This window comes from Microcaecilia unicolor, chromosome 2, assembly GCF_901765095.1.
Source record: "Microcaecilia unicolor chromosome 2, aMicUni1.1, whole genome shotgun sequence".
NCBI classification, from domain to species: domain Eukaryota; kingdom Metazoa; phylum Chordata; class Amphibia; order Gymnophiona; family Siphonopidae; genus Microcaecilia; species Microcaecilia unicolor.
In genome coordinates, this window is record NC_044032.1 from 571056861 (window position 1) to 571081052 (window position 24192).

General features: G+C 42.8%; 1 protein-coding gene across 3 annotated transcripts in view; it reads left to right on the forward strand.

Annotated features, from left to right (window-relative positions):
• FAT1 (FAT atypical cadherin 1) overlaps positions 1-24192 on the forward strand; it is a 332072-nt gene that overhangs the window by 253093 nt on the left and 54787 nt on the right. For all 3 annotated transcript variants that reach the window (XM_030191474.1, XM_030191476.1, XM_030191475.1), the window contains exons 11-13: positions 10270-10466; positions 16003-16153; positions 19603-19836. In XM_030191474.1, coding sequence (XP_030047334.1) covers positions 10270-10466; positions 16003-16153; positions 19603-19836 — 582 coding nt within the window. The remainder of the gene's footprint in view (positions 1-10269; positions 10467-16002; positions 16154-19602; positions 19837-24192) is intronic.

A 24192-nucleotide genomic window follows, 5' to 3' on the forward strand; every position in this document is an offset into this window, starting at 1 on the left:
TGTGTGTGGGGGGTGTCATGAGTGGAGGGCTGGGGAAAGGTGCATAATGTGTGTTTGTCATGGGAGGGGGGCTAGGGAAAGGTGCATAATGTGTGTGTGTCATAGGAGGGGGGCTAGGGAAAGGTGCATAATGTGTATGTGTGTCATGGGTGGGGGAGGCTTGGGAAAGGCAAAATTGTGTGTGTCATGGGTGGGAGGGCTGGGGAAAGGTGCAATAAAGTGTGTGTGTCATTGATGGAGGAGGCTGGGGAAAAGTGGGTAATGGTAGGTGTATGTGTGTCATGAGTTGGGCGAGCTGTGGAAAAGTGGCTAATGTGTGTGTTTGTCATGAGTGGAGGGGATGGGGAAAGGTGGGTAATGTGTGGGGGGAGCTGGGGAAAGGTGGGTAACGTGTGTGCCATGAGGGGGGCTGGGGAAATGTGGAGAGTGTGTAGGGTGTGTGTCATGAGAAGGGACTGGGGAAAGGTGGAGAGTGTGTGTGATGGACATGGTGGGCTGGGGAAAGGTGGAGACTTTTGGGCTCATTTTTGAAAGAGAAGGGCGCCCATCTTTCAACATAAATCGGGAGATGGGCGTCCTTCTTCCAGGGTCGCCCAAATCGGCATAATAGAAAGCCGGTTTTGGGCGCCCTCAACTGCTATCCGTCGCGAGGACGACCAAAGTTCACGGGGGCGTGTCGGAAGCATAGCGAAGACGGGACTGGGGCGGGCTTAACACATGGACATCCTCGGCCGATAATGGAAAAAAGAAGGGCGTACCTGACGAGCACTTGGCCGACTTTATTTGGTCCATTTTTTCTTACGACCAAGCCTCAAAAAGGTGCTCGAACTGACCAGATGACCACCAGACAAAATCGGGGATGACCTTCCCTTACTCCCCCAGTGGTCACTAACCCCCTCCCACCCTAAAAAAACAACTTAAAAAATATTTTTTACCAGCCTCTTTGCCAGCCTCAAATGTCATACCCAGCTCCCTGACAGCAGTATGCAGGTCCCGGGTGCAGTGCACTTCAGGCAGGCGGACCCAGGCCCATTCCCCCCCCCCCCCCCCCCCCCACCTGTTATACTTTTTTGGTGGTAAATGTGAGCCCTTCAAAACCTACCAGAAACCCAATGTGCCCACATGTAGCAGGGGCGTATCTGCGTGGGGCCACAGGGGCCTGGGCCCCCGCAGATTTCGCCCCGGACCCCCCTACCGCCATCACCTACCCCCCGAGGTCCGCTTCCTTCTGCCAGCTTTTTAAAATATTGCTTCAGCTGGCGAGGGACCCCAACCCCCCGCAGCCCAGCCGCGGTCTTCTTTAACTTCTTCATCCTCGTCGTGCTGTGAAAGCTGCATGCATCCTTAGTTCCAGTTGGATGGAGTCTGACGTCGCAGCACGTTGTAACGTCAACGTACTGCGACGTCAGACTCCGTCCATCTGGAACTAAGGATGCATGCAGCTTTCAGCACGACGAGGATGAAGAAGTTAAAGAAGATCGCGGCTGGGCTGGCGGGGGGTTGGGGTCCCCCACCAGCTGAAGCAATATTTTAAAAAGCCGGCAGGAGGGAAGCGGACCTCGGGGGTAGGTGACGGTGGTAGGCGGGGGAGGGAGGGTTAACGGCGGTAGGGGGGAGGGTTGACAGCGGTAGGGGGGGGCAGCGGCCGAGGGGGGGCTATAATGTGTCCCCTCACTCTAGCCCCTGCCCCCCTACCGCTGAATGTCAGATACGCCCCTGACATGTAGGTGCCCCCCTTCACCCCTTAGGGCTTTGGTAGTGTTGTACAGTTGTGGGGAGTGGGTTTTGGGGGACTCAGCACCCAAGGTAAGGGAGCTGTGCACCTGGGAGCAGTTTCTGAAGTCCACTGCAGTGCCCCCTAGGGTGCCTGGTTGGTGTCCTGGCATGTGAGGGGGACCAGTGCACTATGAATGCTGGCTCCGCCTATGACCAAATTGCTTGAATTTGGTCATTTCTGAGATGGGCGTCCTCGGGTTCCATTATCGCCGAAAACTGAGGACGACCCTCTCTAAGGTCGACCTAAATGTTGAGATTTGTGCGTCCCCGACTGTATTATCAAAACAAAAGATGGTCGCCCATCTTGTTTCGATAATGCGGGTTTCCTCGCCCCTTCACCGGGACATCCTGCGAGCACGTCCTCAGGAAAACTTGGGCGCCCCGTTCGATTATGCCCCTCTGTGTGTGATAGGAGGAGGGGGTCTGGGAAAAGGTGCATAATGTGTGTGTGTGTCATGGGGGGGGGGGGGGGCTGGGGAAATATGTGTAATGTGGATGTCATGAGGGGGGATCTGGGGAAAGGTGGGTAACTTGTGTGTGATGTGTGGGGGACTGTGGAAATGTGGAGAATGTGTATGTGATGGGGGGCTGGGAAAAGCTAGATAGTGTGTGTGTGCACCCTGGGAATTGGGGCAGAGAAAAGTAAGGTGGAGGTTTTTCCTGAGTGAGGGGGTCGATACCTTGGGTTGGAGAGAACAGGGGTCTTGACAGGACTTAGGGGAGAGCATATGGAGGGCAGTGAAGGCTGAGGGATGGGGAGAGATAACTCTAGAAGGCAAGACAAAAAGTGAGTGGAGTAAGGGGAGAAAAATGGGAGGTGTTCACCCTGAAGAAGGGTAGAGAAAACCGTGGACTGAACATGGGAAAGAGATACACGGTAAGAGAAAAATGGGGGAGGTGGAACCTGAAGAGGGAAACTGCTGTAGTGGTGGTGGTGGGGTATTTTATATCTGGAAGGAAAAGACAGCAGTTATAATGGGGAAAACTGCACAAGAAAATTACAGATAAAGTGTGCAGAATTTTCAAATATTGTGTACAGCATTTTCAGCGTTTTTTTTTTCCATACAGAATTCCCCCAGGAATAAATTGTTTGTTGGGTGTTATACAAAACATTTCTGTTTGACCCACAGACTTCACTTCATTTCATTTCCAGTATGGGCTACATTATTTAATTGAATAAAGTAATTAAGAAAAGTATTACTAAATACACTAGAAGTTGAGAAGAGTATTAGAGTGCCTGTTTTCACCTAGCTTGTAATATTTTTATCACAGATGTTAGCAGCAACATTTTTTAAATATTTTTTTTAGACAGATTTGTCATTTAGGAAAGATTGTATATATTCTAGAATCACATTTTACTTTAAGTTACAAAAATGGAGGTTATGGGACTTATTTTTGAAAGAGAAAATTGTCCAAAAAGTGTCATAAAACAGCATTTGGATGAATTTCTTCTCAAAAATTCCAAGTCAGTATTTTCAAAACCTATTTTGCAGATGTTTGTTTATGCAATTTGTCTACAGTGGGTCCAAATCACAAGAGGGCATGTTGGGGGCATTTTGAAGGCAGGATCAGGGCATGCCTAACATTTGGACGTTTTACAGCCATAATAGAACAAAACCAAAATGTTTAGACCTGTTTTTCTAACGAATAAGACACAAAAAGGTTCTCTAAATGACCAGGTAACCACTGGAGAGATTCAGGGATGACACTGCTTACTCCCCCGGTGGTCACTGGCCCCCTCACACTCCCAAAAAAGTGAATAAAAATAGTACTCACCAGCCTCTATGACAGCCTCAGATGTTATATCCAGGACCATTAGAGCAGCATGCAGGGCCCTGGAGTAGTCTTGTGGTGGACGCAGTGCAGTGTAGAGAGGTGAACCCAGGCCCATACAACCCCTTACCAGTAACACCTGTAGAAACTGACCTATGCGCAACACTCACTAAAAACCCACTGTACCCATATATAGGGGCCCCCTTCACCCATAAGGGCTATTGTAGTGATGTACAATTGGGGGTAGTGGGTTTTGGAGGGCTCAGCAGACACAGTGAGATGTGTACTTGGGAGCATTTATATGAAGTCCACAGCAATGCCCCCTAGGGTGCCCCATTGCTCTTCTGGGATGTCTGGGGGGAATAGTCTGATAAAAATGCTGGCCCTTCCTACATCCCATTGGCTTGATTTTGTGCATTTTTAATGTGCATTTTCTTTTTTCGCAAATGGCCTAAAAAGATATGCACACAAATCACAAAATCTTGTTTGAAATGGTATTTTCAAGAAAGATAGACATCTAAGTCTGATTTGGGGCGTTTAGCGCAAAAGTCCGAAAATTGCCCTCTATCCGCCTTATTTTTTAAAGAGAAAGACGCCCATATTTTGACCCAAATCGAGAGATGGGCGCCCAAATTGGTATAATCGAAAGCCGATTTTTGTCGTCTTCAACTGCAATCTGTCGTGGAAATGGCCAAAGTTGACGGGGGCGTGTCAGAAGCGTGGTGAAGGCGGGACTGGGGGTGTGTTTATCGGCCGAGGAGAGATGGGCGTCCTCGGCCGATAATCGAAAAAAGAAAGGCGTTTTTAGCGCGAATTTGGGTCACTTTTTTGGACCCTTTTTTTTTCACGAACAAGTCCCAAAAAAGTGCCCTAAATGACCAGATGACCACCGGAGGGAATCGGGGATGACCACCCCTGACTCCCCCAGTGGTCACTAACCCCCTCCCACCAAAAAAAAAACCAAAACTTTTTTTTCCAGCCTGTATGCCAGCCTCAAATGCCATCACAGCAGTATGCAGGTCCCTGGAACAGTTGTTAGTGGGTGCAGTGGACTTCAGCCAGGTGGACCCAGGCCCATCCCCCCCCCCACCTGTTACACTTGTGGTGATAAATGGGAGCCCTCCAAACCGCCCCCAAAACCCACTGTACCCACATCTAGGTGTCCCCCTTCAGCCATAAGTGCTATGGTAATGGTGTAGAGTTGTGGGGAGTAGGTTTTGGGGGGCTCAGCACCCAAGGGAAGAGAGCTATGGACTTCAGAGGTATTTTACTTTTTTTTTTTTTATTATTGTTACAAGTGCCCCCTAGGGTGCCCGGTTGGTGTCCTGGCATGTGAGAGGGACCAGTGCACTTCGAATCCTGGCCCCTTCCACGACCCAATGCCTTGGATTTGTTCGTTTTTTGAGCTGGACGCCTTCGGTTTCCATTATCGCTGAAAAATGATACCGCCCAGCTCAAATTCGCACAAATCTGATGCATTTGCCTGGCACAAACCGTATTATCGGGAAAAAGATGGACGCCCATTTTTTTTTTTTCAAAAATACGGTTTGTCCCACCCCTTCTCGTACCCATTCTCGGAGATAGGTGCCCATGGAGATGGGCGTTCGCGTTCGATTATGCCCCTCCACGTAAACTAGTTATTAGAAAGGCTTGTGAAAATATTTTAGAAATAGGCTTTTCTATGTAAACATGGTGAATAGCTTTTCAGCACATTTGGGTCCATCTGTATGTTTTTATGGCTGTAAAGATAAAAAATGTATTTGTGTCATTGAATGTGTTAAGTATAACAAACTGATACACATTTGTAATAACGCAGTGAAGACTTTTTTTAAATGATCACAAAACTAAAGGTGTATATCTCAGATTTTTTCTTTTGTATGCTACTTTTGTTTTATGAATGTGTCTAGAGGTCAATGATCTGTGCAAGTTTGTGCACATATATAACTTGGAAATCTTTGCACAGTTCGTTGTGGGTTTTTTTTTCTTTTTTCTTCCAGCCACACTAACAATACAAAAGCTATTTGTGTTTGAGACGTGCGTAAACCAACACTTAAAATATTAAACAAGTGCTTATATAGAGAGTCTACTAATATTTTTTGGAGAGGAAGGAGGAAAAGACTTCAGACACTCGACTATTGCTGTCTGTAGCTTGCAGTACAATCACTGCCTTATAATCCGTTGAGCTCCTTTGGCATGGGTGTAAAAAAAAACAAAACCTCATCCTCTTTTTCTTATTTTTAATGTTCCACTATTCTTATATTAATTAAGCAATTCTTTAAACAATTCTTAGCACCAATTTTATAATCTTTTCATTGTAAGAAATCTTGGCCGATAACTAGTGACTTAACTGGCTTGTGGGTCCTTTGATCCTGCTTGACAGGGCACTGCTGTTTCACGGTAGCTTTCTCAAGAGCTTTACTTGTACCTCCGCCACAAAGTCCTACAATAAAAATAAGAAACTCTGCTCTCAAACAATTTAACTGTGGTATGTAACACACTCTATAGATTTCTTGCAAAATACATAAAACCATTTAAATATAATAATCATTTATTGGGAAGCTTAGCGGGGATTGGGTGGCAGAGCCGGTGGTGGTAGGCGGGGCTAGTGGTTGGGAGGCGGGGCTAGTGCTGGGCAGACTTCTATGGTCTGTGCCCTGAAAATGGCAGATACAAATCAAAGTCAGGTATACATATAAAGCAGCACAGATGAGTTTATGTTGTTGGGCAGAGTGGATGGACCGTACAGGTCTTTCTCTGCCGTCATCTACTATGTTACAGTACATTTTTTTTCGCCAGCAGTCTTCACTGTGATAATTCAGCCATTGAAAGCAACAAAGATGGCGCGTGCTGATTTAAGAGACACCGAAAATCTTCGCGCCAATCAGGGAATAATCCTTAGGGATTAAAGATTGGAGTCCATAAATCCAACACTGTTCTTTCTGTAATAATGTTTCCCCATATTTCCTCCTCATCGATTCCTGAGCTTGATCGATAACCCAACATCTGAGATCTTCAAATTGACATGGAATATCCACACAATGAGCTACCATAGGAGCTTCTAACTTTGAATGATTCAAACATGATCTGTGTTCATCCGTATTCTGAATTGACGTTCTGCTTTTCTTATGTATAATCTTGTCACAGGGACAACGAATTATATACATACTACATAAGAGCTGTTACAGTCTGTATGAATTTTTAAGGTATAGTTTCTCAGATCTCCTGGATTGACAAATTCCGTTATTTTCTCTGTGATATTCCCTGTCTTACTGCAACGGAAATGTCCATACATAGTCTTAGGAATGATTTCACCCATTAATTAGTGTCCAATATTCCCATCAGTCAGTTCCCATATAGCTTATTACGGGAACATTGGACACTAAAGGGTTAAATCCATCGGCTTTTGTAAACATTCTTTTAAATTTCAATTTGTGAAAAAGAAAGGCTTGATCCTGAAAGACCGGGTGCGCTTGTATGATTCTCTAGTGCTTGCGAATGATTTGAGCCGCAGTTGGAGTCCCTCCCAAAAAATGTAATATGCATTTAGGATTGTTGGTTACATACGGTATCTTCAATAAAATCTTTCTGATGTTATATTGATCTGCTGGCTTCTTTTTCCATATTGGATTTTGCAGATCGTTTGCCTTGTTGTTTTTTTAGGATTGTTGGTTTCATGACTCTGTGAATGCTTATATTGCAGCAATAGCTCTCTGATTATATTTTGCCCTTTTATAAGACTGTTTCAAAACTTTTGTTGGATATCCTCTGTTGTCTAATTTTGATGTCAACATTTTAGCTTGTGTCTTGAAATCTATTGTCTTGGTACCGAAGATATTGTGAAAATGGCATACTTTTCTTTAATGACAAGGGATGGCTGCTTGTATAAATTAGCAAAGAATTTCTATCTCTAGGTTTGGTGTAAACTGTTGTGTAAAATTCTTTTCCCTTCTGTATAACATTCATAACGTTCACGTCTAAAACATTTACTTGCATTGTCGACAAACGTGTGGTTAATTTAATGTTAATGTCTCTTGAATTTAAACAGTCTCAAAACTCAATCAGTTGATCATTTCCATAGACAAAAAAACATAGTCTATATAGTGTATCCATTTATATATATTGATAGACCATGGACACTGATGAACCACACTTTCCATACTGCGACATATAAAAGCATGCTACTGATGGAGCAAATGTAGCTCCCATGGCTACACTTTTATTTTATTTTATTTTTTTTTAAAGTTTATTGAAGAGAGAACATTTTTGTAAATCAAATCTATTATCGCTAAAGACACCAAAAAATATGTTGATATCAAATAGGGATGAGGTGTTTCTTCCAATACTTTCTCTAAAATTTTTAAACAGTCTTTTTGTGACAATGGAAGTATATAGAGATACGTCCGTGGAAAATCTTTCTCTGGAATCTCTTCAAGGATGTTCAAAAAATGACAGATTTGCTATTTTTAACTAAAGGTTGCAAAAACCAGTCTATAAATTTAGTTAATGGTTCTAGGTAGATAGATTTTTGCAACCTTTAGTAAAAAGTAGCAAATCTTATATAAAAGACATGGCTCATTTTTTGAACATCCTTAGAGATTCCAGAGAAAGATTTTCCATTTTTGTTAGTTACCATGAGCATAGTATCACTATATACTTCGTTGCCACAAAAACATTGTTTAAAAGTTTTAGAACAAACATTGAAAGAAAGATCTCGTCCCCTCTTGAGAAAGCTATTGTGAAACAGTAGCGCTTTGTCAAGCTGGGACCAAAGGACCACATGCCAGTTGTCACTAGTTATCGGCCAAGATTTCTTACAATAAAAAGATTATAAAATTGGTGCTAAGAATTGTTTAAAGAATTGTTTAATTAATATAAGAATAGTGGAACATTTAGGAACAGGCTTTTTCGACCCATGACGAAGGAGCACAACGGATTGTAAGGCATTGATTGTACAGCAAGCTATAGACAGCAATAGTTTAGTGTGTGTGGTCTTTTCCTCCTCCCTTTCCAAATAAATATTAGTAGACTCTCTATATAAGCACTTGTTTAGTATTGTGATTGTTAAATGTAGTACGCAAGTGGGAAGCCAGGTTGAATATTAGTTTTAAACCAACACTTAAAATTTTTATCCTGCATAAAGTTCTAAATTCCCATTTACAGCCAGGGTATGTATGGCTCCAACGCAAATGCATACAGATGGCAAGGGGGCATGTCATGGGCATGCCCAGAAAATACATGTTTATTTCCCATTTCAGAAGGGAAACAAATGTTTCAGCCTCTACACATCGACGTCAGAATGTACATCTGCTGTGGCCCACAAACAAGTAAGGGCAAGGTGATAATATTGGCAAGAGGTTATGCTACACATACCTTCTGCCCAAACCAGCACATTGTCCTCACATTTTTGTCAGTCTAGTTCCCAACCCCATCAGTAGTCCTCCCTCTAAAGGCCTCCCTCTGATAAGAATGCTCCCATTAACCAGGCCACCCGTGAATAGCACAGGTCCCTCAGAACCACCCCCCAATTTTCCAGTGCCCTACTTCTGCCCACCCCGCACCAGCATTTCTTCCCAGAGCTCTTCTTTCCCTCCCCTCCCCTCATAGCAGAGCAGCTGTACTGATTTCCCTCCTCCCGGGGCAGCTCAGGACTCCTCCGCCCCCCCCGGACTCACTTTCAGGGCTTACCTAAAGGGAGCCTGGGAGTCTAGTGCATGAAGACAGAAACGGTCCCTTTCCACTCCCTCTCTGTCTGGCTCTAGCACAGCAAATGGCACATGTGATCTATAGTGGTAGCCCCACTAGAGCACTATAGAGTTTATTTCTTGCATGTTTGCCCTTACATGGAAGATTGACCCCTAGCGGTAGTCTCGCAGGATTGCCACTAGAACTGATGCATGCCATTGCTTTGCCAGAGCTGAAAGGAGAGGGTGTGGAGCCGGACTGCTCTCGTCTCCATGCACTAGACCCCAGGTTACCCTTCAGGTAAGTCCCATTTGTTGGTGGGGAGAGGAATCAGGGCAGCTGCTCTGGTGAAGGGTGGGGGGGTGGAGGGAATGGCTCGCACTGGTTTGGGGGGAATATGTCATCGGTCTGGTTAAGGTGGGGAGCATGCTGATGGGGTTGGGGGGGGGTAGCCTGTAGTTTGGAGTATCTGAAACTGAGGGGATTAACAGATACACATGTATTTTGTATGTACATTTACTCCCAAGGCATGCTTTCTCTGTATTTTAAATGTGTAGGTTACTAAAATTGCTCTTCCCTCTGTACGTTGTTAGCTCCTTTTCCTATTCGTTTCCTACCTCGCCTAAACATTTTTTCCCAGGGGCAGGGATTTGTCAGTTGTAGGTAGGATCTGCTGTTGTAAAATATGTCATGTTTTCTGCCTGTTTTCACTTCCACATCCATATTCACCCATACACAACCTATTTTAAATGGCACTGAATATATAGCAGTGATCCTCAGCCCAGTCATCAGAATGTTTGTTGTCGTGAATTTGCATGGCAGTATGCATACAAATATATCTAGTGGATATATGGGCAATCAGACTGGACAGGCAGGTCCTGAGAAAAAGGCTGGGAACCATTGCTATGTAGGACTAAAAAGAGAATTTTTAAGCAAGTTAATTTTTTTAATCATAAATATATATTTCTCCTTTTCACTGACAACAACAACAAAAGCTGCATTGTATAACTGTCGCATCACTTTTCACTGATTGTTTAGGAGGTGATCCAGTGGGACAATTTGGGATTGAAAACATAGACAATGAGTGGAAAGTCTATGTTAGAAAACCTTTGGATAGAGAAGGAAAGGACAATTACCTTCTAAATATCACAGCTACTGATGGGAACTTTGCTGCAAAAGCTATTGTGGAAGTTAAAGTTATCGATGCAAATGATAATAGCCCTGTCTGTGAAAAGGTAGGTTTTTCAGTGCTGTCTAAATTCTATATATCCTACTACTACTTTGCAGAAATATAACAAGAGCTTACTTCTGTGTGATTTTTAGGGAGTGAGAGATTGTGATTTGAGTTTTGTGTTCTAATCAGGGCCCTAAAAAAATATGGACACAATATGCAACGCTCTCTGTTTCTAGGCTGCAATTATCTGGCATTATTCCTTTTCTTTTTTTTTTCTGCTTGTTTCTTTTTCTAGTGGCTTTGTAGTTTGTATGTTTGATGTTCCAAGCAGTCTTTCCTCCTCTCTGAGGCTGAATAGACAGCTTGTGGAGACTGAGAACACCAGCTTAGGAAAACTATGTACCCCTAAAGCGGCAAAGTGGTTTATCTATTTATGGAAATGTATTACCTTCCAATTTAAGAAAAAACTTTCCGGTGGCAGGATACAAATAAATCCAAAACTTTTACCACAGGCTTAACAAACCCTAGTACTCGTAACCTCCTACTAATTCCATCAACCTCATCACATAAAAAAACTAGTGCACCACAGGCAACCCCTTTTTATTTGAAGCACCAAAAACCTCAGTAAGCACTCTTACTTTCTTACAAAAGGCCCCCCAGACCTTCCTTACTATGCAATTCTAAACTATTCCACAAGACTGGTCCCAAAACAGAAAATACCTGTGACTGAGTGATGACTGATCTCACCTACAGGAATGAACCTTCTTCAACCGCTTACGCTTTGAGCACAAAACTCACCCATGAAACACAGGGGAAAGGGAAATGGGACTTGATAGACCGCCTTTCTGAGGTTTTTGCAACTACATTCAAAGCAGTTTACATATATTCAGGTACTTATTTTGTACCGGGGCAATGGAGGGTTAGTATCCCTTTAGTGTCCAATGTTCCCGTAATAAGCCATATGGGAACAGATTGATGGGAACATTGGACACTAAAGGGTTAAGTGACTTGCCCAGAGTCACAAGGAGCTGCAGTGGGAATCGAACTCAGTTCCCCAGGATCAAAGTCCACTGCACTAACCACTAGGCTACTCCTCCAGGGAGTAGCCCTCCTCCTAGTGGTTAGGGACCGACTAACCTTTGTAGATGTATCAGAGCCAAACACAGATGACTTAAACGTCAAAAAAAGAATTTTAAATTTCACCTGACCTGAAATTAGAAAAGAAATGTGGGCTGATGTGGTCAAAATGGCAACCAGTAACTGATCCTATTGTTGTATTCTGTACCAACTGTAATGTTCTTATCAAGGCATATGGTAGGCAGGGCTGGCCCTACCATCACTGAAGACTAGGTAGCCACCTAGGGCAGCAGCTTCTTGGAGGGGTGGGGGAAAGTCAAGCAGCAGCTGCTGCCAACAGGCAAAGCAAAAAGGTAGATTCTGATAACTCAAACTCAGTGAAACAACGGGGGCTACTTTTACTAGTAAGAGAGGTAGGTGGTTTTCAAATAGCCCATTTACCTCAATTGTTCTGATCATGATGATTGGCATTGGGAGGACCAGAGGTATGGAAATTAATTGGGGAGGGATTAATGTTTGCCTAAGGTGCCTAATATCTTTGCATTGACCCTGATGGTAAACAGACCTATTGTAAACAGCTTTGCAATAGCCCAGACCTGAAATGATCCAACACTGCAAGCCTGTTTGAAAATCAGACCTTCTCAAACGGTAGCACATCTTCTACAAAAGGTATAACTTACAAGAAACTCAATCTGGCAGGCTGACCTGGCTTTTTCGTGGATTTACATTGTACTTGCAGTCTGCCAGACATTCAGCAGCTATTGATTTTAAATTATAAGAATCTATGGGACAGGAAGCAATGCTTCTTTGTGGACTGCACACTGGCTAAAGAAATGGTCAGTTATCCACGTGGAAAATGGACAGTAGTGGAGTGCCTTAACTGATCTGTGATATATTCATAAATGATCTGGAGATTGGAGTGAGGTGATCAAATCTGTGGATGACACAAGATTATTCAAAGTTGTTAAAGGACAGAGAACTCTTAGGGTTTGTAGAAGGATGAGATGGGATTTGATATACTTCCTTTCTGTGGTACTATACTTTGATCTGGTGTCCAGGTATTTTACAACAGTTTACCTAAAGAACCTAGACAGTATTCTCAGAACACACATTTGAACTATTTCCTCCTCATACATATCAACCTGCAAAAGTGTGATCTTCTGAAATTGAAACCATGTGATCTTAACATGCTATACCTTCACCTGAAACATCCCACATAACAGTTCTGATGTGTCTTCTCCCTCCTGCACCCAATAACATACCCTCCCAAACCGTCTTATCCAAATAAGTCCTCCATCCCCCGCTTCCCTCTGAAACCCAGTAAATTATGTGACATATTGAGTTACTCCCTCCCCCATTCCCGAGGCCCATTTGTCCCCTCATCCCCTGATATAACGAAAACACAACATCAGATAAAGGTAATAGATCTATGTAGACTTACCTGTCTGACTTAGTACCTAACACCAGTTCTCAGTAAGCTCATATTGTAATGAAGCAGAGGTAATAAACTTCTTGAGGCCTTTAATCTAAGAGAAAGATCTGAGATCCAAAGCCTCTGGACAACTCTTGATGGTGATCATACACAAGAACCACCTCCCCTGTGATTCTGTTTGCCCAGAGTTATAATGGAAAGTTCAAGAGTATGAGGACTTAAAAAACATTACTAGGTAACAGGAAGTATACTTGAAGAGCCCACTTCTCTTGGAGAAGCCAGATGGTTCCTCTGTTGGAAGATTTCATTCCCAGAGTCATCTGCCTCTACTGATGGCTGTATCTGATCAATAGAACCAAAACAGCCTACATCCACTAGGGCAGCACTAGGCTCCAGACCCTTTTGCTGCAGTACTACCACCTTTTACTGCTGTGGGGGTGGCCCATCTTTATTCGGTTGGTACAAATTACACACCCCGGTTTGAAGCTTCTAGGACATATAAAGTCAGTCGAAGCAGCGTCTGCATTGAGAGAGCCTGTCAAATGCAATTTCAAAAAAAGCTTTAATTTCCTTAGGAGTGGACAGAAATCTTCTTTTCCCATTCACTGTTAATACTAACTTAGCCGGATACCAAAGACCCTCTTGAAATCCCTTCTCTTGTTGCTCTTTTTTGAATGTCCACAACTCCCTACGTTTAACATACTGTCTCCAAACTTAAATTTGGAAAAACTCTCACTTCCAGATTGTCAAATGTGCAGGTTTGATCTTTGTGAGCTTATTTAACTATATGTTCAGTATCTTGAAAGCAGAGAAATTTAACCACTGGAAAACAAGTCATCAGGAGATGATTTAACGCAGTCAAATCCAAACTCGTTCCCATCCTAATAATAGCACTAGAAGTGTGCTGTGGAATACAAATTGATGCCATAAGTTTGAGGTGGCTTATGAACAGCTCCTGAAGACTCCTTTGGGGCGAAGCACAGTCATGTGTAGAGCTGTGAAGTAAACAAAGATCAGTGGAAGCAAAAAAAAGTTGATTTGAATAACGAGACCAACTTTGGGATATATTTGGATTTTTTGTTCCAAGGCTATGGATGGATATTATAAGAAACGTTTGGACTACAACTGCAAGGAGTAATAAGTAAAGGACCTTTACATACCCATGGTTTTCTGTGGATGAGGTTCGTAGACTGTACAATACAGAACTTTTGGGACTAATCCATCACTTTTCAAATCATTACTCATTCTACAAGTGGGGTAATAGACTTTTATAGACAGTTACATGGTAAAAGGAAGAATTTAAGTAGACTGAGAAAATTAACAAATGAGACTGAGGTTAGACTTGGTTCTGCTGTGTTAAGATTCAAGACAAAAGTGCTGGAAAAGATTTTTTTATGTATATATTTTGTGTATGTAGTTAATTTTGTAATAAAAGGTTTAATTAGTAGTAGTAATCTATTCTATATTATTGTTGTTAAGTATTGTGATTGAAGAATAGTCATATTAGTGATTTCCCTATATAGTGATTGTGTGGTGTTAACACCAAGTGATGTGTAATGGATCTAAACTGGCCCTGTGGGGGGTTGTTCGAGAGCCGACAGCTGGGAGCTCAGTTTTTTTACAGCATCTTGCCTAGCAGTTCCACCAGAAGCCCAGGACTGGATAGCAAGTGCAGTTATCTGGACAAGTGCTTTTGAATATTGACCCAAGTATTTCTAGAGAGAGAACTCCTATCTAAAACTGGATCTAAGTATTGATTGAAATTTCCACCTGGAATTAGGAGAGACATCACTCCTGATGTCAACTTGAGGCAAGTTTAGTTCATCACTGTTTGAGTCTGTAGAGGAACAATTGCGAATTTGCAGTTACTGGTAAATATTGTAATTTGTACCCAGTGACCAGAATTATCCAACTTTGAGAGAGGATCTGGAAGTCAGAACCTTTCCTAAAGAGAATAGTTGCTCTACATTTCTTGTGAACTGCAGGGTCAAAAATACGTCTCATTCACTCTTGTTTCAGCTTCCTTGATTCACAAAAATTCTAATTGGTTTCTTACAGCAGGATTGTGTGGGTGTGATTCTTATTGACAAAAGAGAGACTTTTGGCTTGATTAACAGGGCTATTCTTCCTATTAACATAGATTACTTGGCTCCATCCTGCCAGCATGAGAGTATGAAGCAGTATTCATCAGTCTGACACCAAATTTTCAGCTTCGGGTAATGCCTTGATGCTTGCTCTAATATCTGACAACAGTTCAATTAAAATATAAAATAAGCCTCAGGGAGCTCCAGCAGCAGTCTTTAAGCACAAGTATCCAATTATCGTTGCTACATATACTAATCCATTCTAATCGCAAAACCCCATATACCATCCCCCCTCCACTCCACACACACACCCTTAGGGCAAGATGCATCAACCAAACGTAAAAGAATCTAAAACGTAAAAGTCCTTACCGAATTTGAAAAAACGAAGAATGCACTAAAAAAACAAGTCGCACATGTTCGGTGCGGTATTGTAAAGTAGAATGCATTAAAGAATCATTAAACTGGTGTAATCCCCGTCAATAATCTGCCCGTAAAGCATGCGCAGAGCAGCCAAGCGTTATGCTGGCTGCTCTGCGCATGCCACAAACGTTTTTAAAAAAACTCCAAAACAAACACGTTCTCAGGACTCAGCCAGTCAGGTTTTCAGGATACCCACAGTGAATGTGCATATGAGAGATTTACATACAATGGAGGCAGTGCAAGCAAATTTATCTCATGCATACTCATTGTAGATATCTTGAAAACCAGACTAGCTTGGTGTTTCCCGAGGGCTGGATTGAGAACCCCTGATCAAAACTGAGAAAACGTTTCTTTGCAAGCAGTGTCAGATGACATCAGCCAGCTATTTGGCCTTGCTTTGCTGCTTGTCTTGAAGAATTGATAAATCTTTTAGCATGCAGTTAAGCTTAGACTGGCTATGTCTGTTCCATTTGACATGGTATATTATGTTTGTTCTACGCAACTCTATACTTGTGTTTTATCATTTCTCTTGTTTGCAGTCTGCATTGTGTTTTAAATTTCAATATTTCTTTAAAATGTTGTAGGCTTTGTATACTGATACTGTTCCAGAAGATGCCCTTCCTGGCAAAGTGGTCTTACAGGTCTTGGCTACGGATGCCGACATCCATTCCAATGCACAGATCACATACACACTTGGTAATGGAGCAGAAAAATTCAAGCTAAATTCAGATACAGGTAAAGTCTGGTTCTGAGAGAGAGCAAAACATGTACCTCAATTTTATAGAAAATTATTTTTTACTAGACAGCTTGATTTGTAACACATGTGCCCATATCCTGTGCAGAACCACGTAGTTCATTAGGTGCTGTGGTATAATCTTATGAAATGTGCATCCCTTTTTTAGACCTGAATGAGTGAAAAGTGAAAAAAGCCCTGAACCAAGGAGGCAGCATAATTGCTTCTGGATGGATGTACTTAAGTATGCTAGAGCAGGGGCGTAGCCAGAGAGCAGATTTTGAGTGGGCCTAGGCAAGAAGTGGGCGGGCACCAAGTGTTCTCCACCACACCAAAAAAATATCTCAGCTGGTGGAAAAATGCTTCTCTCCACCTTCGCAGTCTGCAGCAGACATGCGCTGAAAACTGAGCATGTTTAGGTGCCAGTATCATGGAGAACAGCATTTTCGTTACCATCAGGGGGAAGTCTTCAGCTGGCAGAGATTGGGATCCCCACCAGCTACCGCTAAACGTATATTACTGTTGGGTGGGCCTGAGCCCTAAGTGGGTGGACCCAGGCCCACCTGTGGCTACGCCACTGTGCTAGAGTATGTATTTTTGTGTTTAAAATATTGACTGTAAGATGTCAGATGTTTGTTTTTAATACAGTATGTTATGTTACATTATAAATGGCGTCTGTTCTGCAAACAGCTATACAGTTCTATGAGGATTACAATATACAAGAAGCTGAACAACCAAAATCTACAGGAAGTTACATTTTTCAGAACTAATACAGTCAGTTTAGACAAAAAATTTTTTTACAAAATAGCCAAGTTTTTAAGTTCTCTCAAAAAAAAAAAAAAATCAAGTAATTAGAAATAACTCAAATTAACAGTGGCAGTGAATTCCATATCAGAGCAGCTTGATAATAAGGAGAAGAATTAAACACTTTCCAAAGTTTAAGCTGTTTTACTGATGGAAATCATAAAAGTATCAGATTACGGGTCTTATATGAAAGAACTTAGATTGTGAGCCCTCCTGGGACAGAGAAATATCCAGAGTACCTGAATGCAACTCACCTTGAGCTACTACTGAAAAAAAATGTGAGCAAAATCTAAATAAATAGATAAAATAAATAAATAAACATGATGCAGAGTGGTCCAATCGCATTGATAAGATGGCATCATATCATTCAAAATCTAAAAGATTTATTTAGCGGATTCCTTAAAACACCTGAGGATTGCCCCTACTCAGAATTTCCACAGGAATACCCCAGTTGGTCACAGTAATCCTTAAAAGATGAAGACCCAACCCCCCCACACACACACACACACACACACACACAATTATTTAAAAAAAAAAAAAAAAAAAACTGTAAAAACCTTGGAACAGAGCATTTTATCCACAATTACTCAATACAATTATCTAATAGTTTTATCAAACCTTTAATACCCACAAAGTAGCCCACAAAGGGTCATTACATGCCCTTAGGTGTGCACCTGAGGCGGTGTGCCCCAGGAACTCATGCGCTTTTACCCCTGAATAGTGTCGAGTACTGCTGATGTCACTTAGCGTAGACTGGGCTTAATGCTGTACCATGGAGCTTCCACAAACACCTCCAATCAGGTCAAGCTAGAAAACCGCACAGTTCAGACAGCAAAGATGGTAGAGCTGAGCAGCAAAAGTTCAAAGTAGCAGTTGCACATGTAGAAACTGGCATGTTTTACCCCTGAATAGCGTCGGGTACTGCTGATGTCACTTAATATAGGTGAGGTGCACCGCAAAGCTTCCCCAACTGCCTCCAAGTAGTTCAAGCTATAAAACAGCACAGTTCTGACCAGCGGGAGGGGGGTCCAGAGCCGAGGTGAGGGGGGCACATTTTAGCCCCCCCCCCCGGCGCCAACCCTTTCAACCCCCCCCCCCCTCTGCCGCCAACAACCCTCCGTCGCTGGCGGGGGTTGGGGACCCCCACCAGCAAATGTGCCCGACGGTGACGGAGGGTTGGTGGTGGGAGGGGGTGTCGAAGGGATTGGTGGCGGTGGGGGGCCCATACCCCCATGGCCCCACGTAGCTACGCCCCTGGTTCAGACAGCAAATATGGTAGAGCTGAGCAGCAAAAATTCAAAGTAGCAGTTGCACATTTAGGAACTGGCGTGCTTTTACCCCTGAATAGTGTCAGGTACTGCTGTCACTTAATATAGGTGGGGTGCACCGCAGAGCTTCCCCAACTGCCTCCAAACAGGTCAAGCTAGAAAACAGCACAGTTCAGACAACAAAGATGGTGGAGCTGAACAGCGAAAGTTCAAGGTAGCAATAATATATAACATTTAGAGCAGTGCTTCTCAATCTTATGTTGGAGACACACCTAGCCAGTCAAATTTTCAGGATATCTTCAATGAATATGCATGAAATAGATTTTCATACAATAGGTCTCCAATGTGTGCGAGTTTATCTCATGCATATTGATTGTGAATATCCTGAAAACCTCCAGGAGAGGGTTGAGAAATACTGCCTGTGAGGCCCTTTTACTAAGCCATGTAGGCGCCTACGCGCGCTAATTTGGAGCTACCACCCAGCTACTGCGTGGCCTGGACAGTAATTTCATTTTTTACACACGTTCAGTACGTGTGCCAGAAAATATATTTTATTTTACCGGGCGGTAATCGGCATTGTACGCACACTGACTATTTTCACCTAGTTAACACGTGAGATCTTACCACTAAGTGAATGGGTGTCGGTAAGGTCTCAGGCCCAAAATGGACGCGTACCAATTTTCATTTTGCTGCACGTCCATTTCCACCATTAAAAAAAGGCCTTTTTTCTCAGGCACCCTGAAAAATAGACCTGTGCGCGTCCAATAAATGCATCAACAACAGCACAGGCCATTTTTTGGGCGCACCTTAGTAAAAGGACCACTGAGAGATGGAAACATGATGGGATCTGTTTTCAAAATATTTATCACATTCTGTGCCCGTTGGAACAGAATGCTGTATGTTGAGCTTCACAGATTTCGTCCTACCCTTCTTCAAAGGATATGGAGATTGTATTGGACTTAAGTGTTTATGGTTCTGAAATTGTCTTTCCAAGGTTAACCCACATTTCGTTGTTTGGTTTAAAGGATTCTGCATCTCAGATGTTGATGCTGTAAAAATGAGCCCAGGCATGCTTTTGTGTTATTATTGCTTAGGGCATCTGTTGGTATGGCCATTGCTAAAATCACTCTGAAAATAAAATGTAGTATTTAACTGATACAGCAGCATAGATCAGTGGTTCCCAAACTTGATCCTGGAGGCACCCCTGCCAGTCAGGTTTTGAGGATACCCACAATGAGAGAGATTGGCATGCACTGCCTCCACTACATGCAAATCTATCTCATGAATATTCATTGTGGGTATCCAGGTTTGGGCAACCACTGGCATAGATTAACGAAACCACGGTTCTCTGAACTTCAGGCCTGCTTTTTGATTTACAGGTGAATTGAAGACTTTTGCCCCACTTGATCGAGAGTTGCAAGCAGTTTATCATCTTTTAGTCAAGGCCACTGATGGAGGAGGAAGATTCTGCCAAACTGAAATCATTCTCTCACTTGAAGATGTGAATGATAATGCTCCGGTATTCTCAGCAGATTCTTACACCGTTACGGTGTTTGAAAGCACAGAGCCTAAGACGTTGCTTATGAGAGTTCTAGCCACTGATGCAGATGCAGGTATAAATCAAGCTCTCTGTTAAATTGATGTTTTTGTTTGTTTAAAGGATAGTACAATGGCTAGAGCATCAGGATGGGAACCAGGAAACAAAATTTGACTCCAGTTTTTCCCGCTGACATGCCTTGTGACCTTCAGCAAGTTACTTCCTCTTCCATTGTCTCAGTTCCACCTTAGATCAGCCAAGGCGGGTTTCAGAATATAATAATATGTGAGATAGATTTGCATGAAATTTATCTTGCGGATATTCACGGTGGATAACCTGAACACTCAACTAACTGTGGATGTCCCCAGGACCGAGTGGATAACCACGGACTTAGATTGTATGCCCTCTTGGACAGGGCAGTACCTGAATTGTAACCTGCCTTGAACTTGGTGGGTAAGGAAATCTGAAATCCAAATTAGGATGCAGTCCTTTGATCCATTTTCAGGTTATTGAAGATGCAAAAAAATATTTTTGCCCATGTTAACATTATGTTTTGAAAATGTTTTTGTGATCAGAAAAGGCTAGTTTCCTATTTTTTATTTCAGGCACCACTTCTTCAGTTAGCTACAGTGTGTGCCAGTTGGGTTTGTTTCTAGCAATTAAGAAGAAAATGCCAGATGTTGCCTTTTGGAGTGTTCTATTGGCTGCATTTGTACATTCTGATAAGTTAGATCAGATTCAGACCAACGTGGGCACAGTTTGCTTCAGTCACATTTCAAAAGCTGCTTTTGTTTAACTCCCCACCTCCCAGATTCTCAACTTGTCAAAAAGATGAGTAGGAACGTCTGCAAAAATATATGTTTTTACATTTTTGCACTAATAATGAAATTAGGCACCCCTAAACTCGCAGGACATGAGAAAGTAAAAATTGTTTATATTTAATGTTTCAGTGAGGCTTGTCAAGGCTGGGGACACTATACAGCAGTGGTGCACAAGGTCAGTCCTTGAAGGCCACAAACATTCAGGGGGTCTTTTACTAAAGCTTAACTCAAGTTATCTGCAGCAGGACCCATAGGAATAAAATGGGCCCTGCTGTAGATAACTCGAGCTAAATTTTGGTAAAAGACCCACTCAGATTTTCAGGTTAGCCCTAACGAATATGCATGAGGTGGATCTAAACACATATTATCTCCACTGTGTGCGTGAATCTATCTTGCATATTCATTAGGGATGTCTTGAAAACATGTCCTGTTTGCGGCCCTTGGTGACTGCACTTGTGTGCCCCTACTGTAGGGGTAATATAAAATAGGGGGAGGAGGGAATCAAGAATATGTAAAAATAGGGGATAACAAACTCAAAGCTTGACGCAATGATATAAAAAAGTTTGCTCAGTGTCTACTATCCAAGATGTACCCAATTCTGTAAATCATCAAGTATTCATCAGATAGAAACCTCATAGTCCCAGGATCTATACTGTCATTCATCTAGATTTTTGCATGGGACACTATTTCTATCAGCAGTTTCATCTGTCCATAGGCTAATATGCTAAATCAAAAATTCACAAAAGGCTCAAAAATTAATATTCAACAATGGAGAAAAAAAGACCTATAATCAAAAATTCCACCTCAAAATGTATCCAATGTGGAGAAAAAGACATGGAGGGGCATAATCGAATGGGGCGCCCAAGGTTTCATGAGGGCGTCCTCACAGGATGGCCCCATAAAGGGGCAGGGCAACCCGTATTATCGAAACAAGATAGGCGTCCATCTTTCGTTTCGATAATACGATCGGGGACGCCCAAATCATGAAATTTGGGTCGATCTTTGAGATGGTTATCCCCGGTTTTCGGAGATAATGGAAACCAAGGATGCCCATCTCAAAAGCGACCAAATCCAGGCCATTTGGTCATGGGAGGAGCCAGCATTCGTAGTGCACTGGTCCCCCTCACATGCCAGGACACCAACCGGGCACCCTAGGAAGCACTGCAGTGGACTTCAGAAAAAGGTCCCAGCTGCATAGCTCCCTTACCTTGGGTGCTGAGCCCCCCAACCCACCCCCCCAAAACCCACTCCCCTCAACTGTACACCACTACCAAAGCCCTTAGGGTTGAAGGGGGGCACCTAGATGTGGGTACAGTGGGTTTTGGAGGGCTCACATTTACCACCACAAGTGTAACAGGTGGGGGGGGGGGGGATGGGCCTGGGTCCGCCTGCCTGAAGTACACTGCACCCACTACAACTGCTCCAGGTGCCTGCATACTGCTGCGATGGATCCAAGTATGGCATTTGAGGCTGGCAAAAAAGTATTTTTAAACTTTTTTTATGGAGGGAGTGGGTTAGTGGCCACTGGGGGAGTAAGGGGAGGTGATCCCCGATTCCCTCATGTGGTCATCTGGTCAGTTCGGGCACCTTTTTGATGCTTGGTCGTGAAAACAAATGGACCAAGTAAACTCGGCCAAGTGTTCGTCAGGGATGCCCTTCTTTTTTCCCATTATCGGCCGAGAACGCCCATCTCCTAAGCACACCCCCGTGAACTTTGGTTGTCCCCATGACGGAAAGCAGTTGATGGCGCCCAAAATCGGCTTTCGATTATGCCGATTTGGGCGACCTTGTGAGAAGGACGTCCATCTCCCTTTTTGTGTCGGAAGATGGGCGCCCTTCTCTTTCGAAAATTCACCTGTATGTGTCAAAACTCGATCACTCTAGTATTGAATCCAAAGTTCAAAATCCAAAAAACACTATGACTAAACCTCCCAGGTCCCTATAATATATCCAAAAAATATCAACTGGAGATATAACCAAAACTTAGCTTGTGTTTTTGGAAGGCTCATCCCAAGGCATACTCATTTTTATTTGCTGCCAGGGCTGTGAAGTGAGTACACCAAACCTCTGACTCCGACTCCTATTTTTCCATTGCCCAACTTTGACTCCTACTGATATTGGGTTTTAAATGTTTTTGTTCTAGATCTAAACTACTGGTAAATACAACTTTAAATTTGCCAATGCTTTCCATCCAAAAAAAAAATTTTTTTTATATGTGTGTTTGTGTGTGTGTGTGTGTATATATATATATATATATATATATATATATATATATTGTAAGTTTCTGTTTTGAAGCTAGAGTTAATTGGTACATTTTTACCAACTCCGACTCCACCCAAAATTGCTTCTGACTCCAATTCCAAATCCCTGCTGACAGCAGACGCCAACCAATTCTTTCAGCTGTCTTCTCAGTGCCTGTGGCCAGTTAGTTGAGAATGAAGGGTCATGGCACCAGATCCCGTCCTTGGTTCCGGTCAAGGTGAAAGAACCCAAAGTAGGAAGAGGAATCATAAAAATAAATAAAAAGTTTGTTTTATATGTCTGTGATTTGTGATTTACTTATCTTAAATGTTCTATGTTCTGCTTTTGCACATCTGCCATTGTTTTGGCATTGAATGAACAGTGTGAAAATCAAAATCAAACAGAATAGTTTTAGTTTGTCCTAAAGCTGGACAGTTTTATATGCTTTAGAATACCCTGGATAGCCAGCCTTCTCTTTGCCAAAAGCCAGCATTAAGTCTGATCATCTAGAGAGCATGATTTATACATGGGAATCTGTTCTACCATTTGATACTGCCTTAACTGAATTTTAGGATGGACTGGAGAATATATGGAAATGTGCTAACCAGTTGAAAGAAGTGCATAAAAATGCCTAATTAGAATGGTATAATATTTTGATTTTTATTTTAGATTTTCTTGTGCCCTTTTCTATGGCTTACTCTGCTAATGGCAGTAAGTTTTAATGAGCTAGCATTCAGTTGGAAATGTAGTTCCATCCAATTAACTGTCACTTTTCAACCTAGTAGTTTAAAAAATGCCTCTTTCCTACCTCATTATTTTATTTTGCATTTGTTCTAGTTACTACTAGAATGGATTTTTTTTTTCTTGCTTTCTCTAAGCAGGAATAGTCTCAAGAATGATCGATTAGTAGTTGATGCTAGCTTTCCTGTTCCTTTTGTAGATTGTATGTGGTAAGAAGAAGGTTTACCACAAGTTGGCACCAATGCAAAAATTTTACAGGTTTATCAATTCACGCATCTCAGGAACGGACTGACCATTCGGGCAACCGGGCAGTGCCTGAGGACCCAGAGGCTCTGCCCGGATGCCCAGCATGCTGCTGGTGATCTAGTGGCCTCAGCAGGGGGGGAGCATGTTCTTTCCTGGCCGACCTGCTGGGCTGCCGCTATTTCCCCCCCCCCCCTTTCATCCGGCACTACCGTATTTTAAAAATGGCGGCCGAGACTACCTAGACCTGCGAGACTACCGCGGAAAGTCTAGTCCGCCATTTCGAAAACATGGCGGTGCCGGCAGGTGGGGGAATAGCGGCAGCACAGCAGGCAGGAAAGAACATCCCCTCCACCCCCACAGAGGCCACCAGACTAACAGAACCC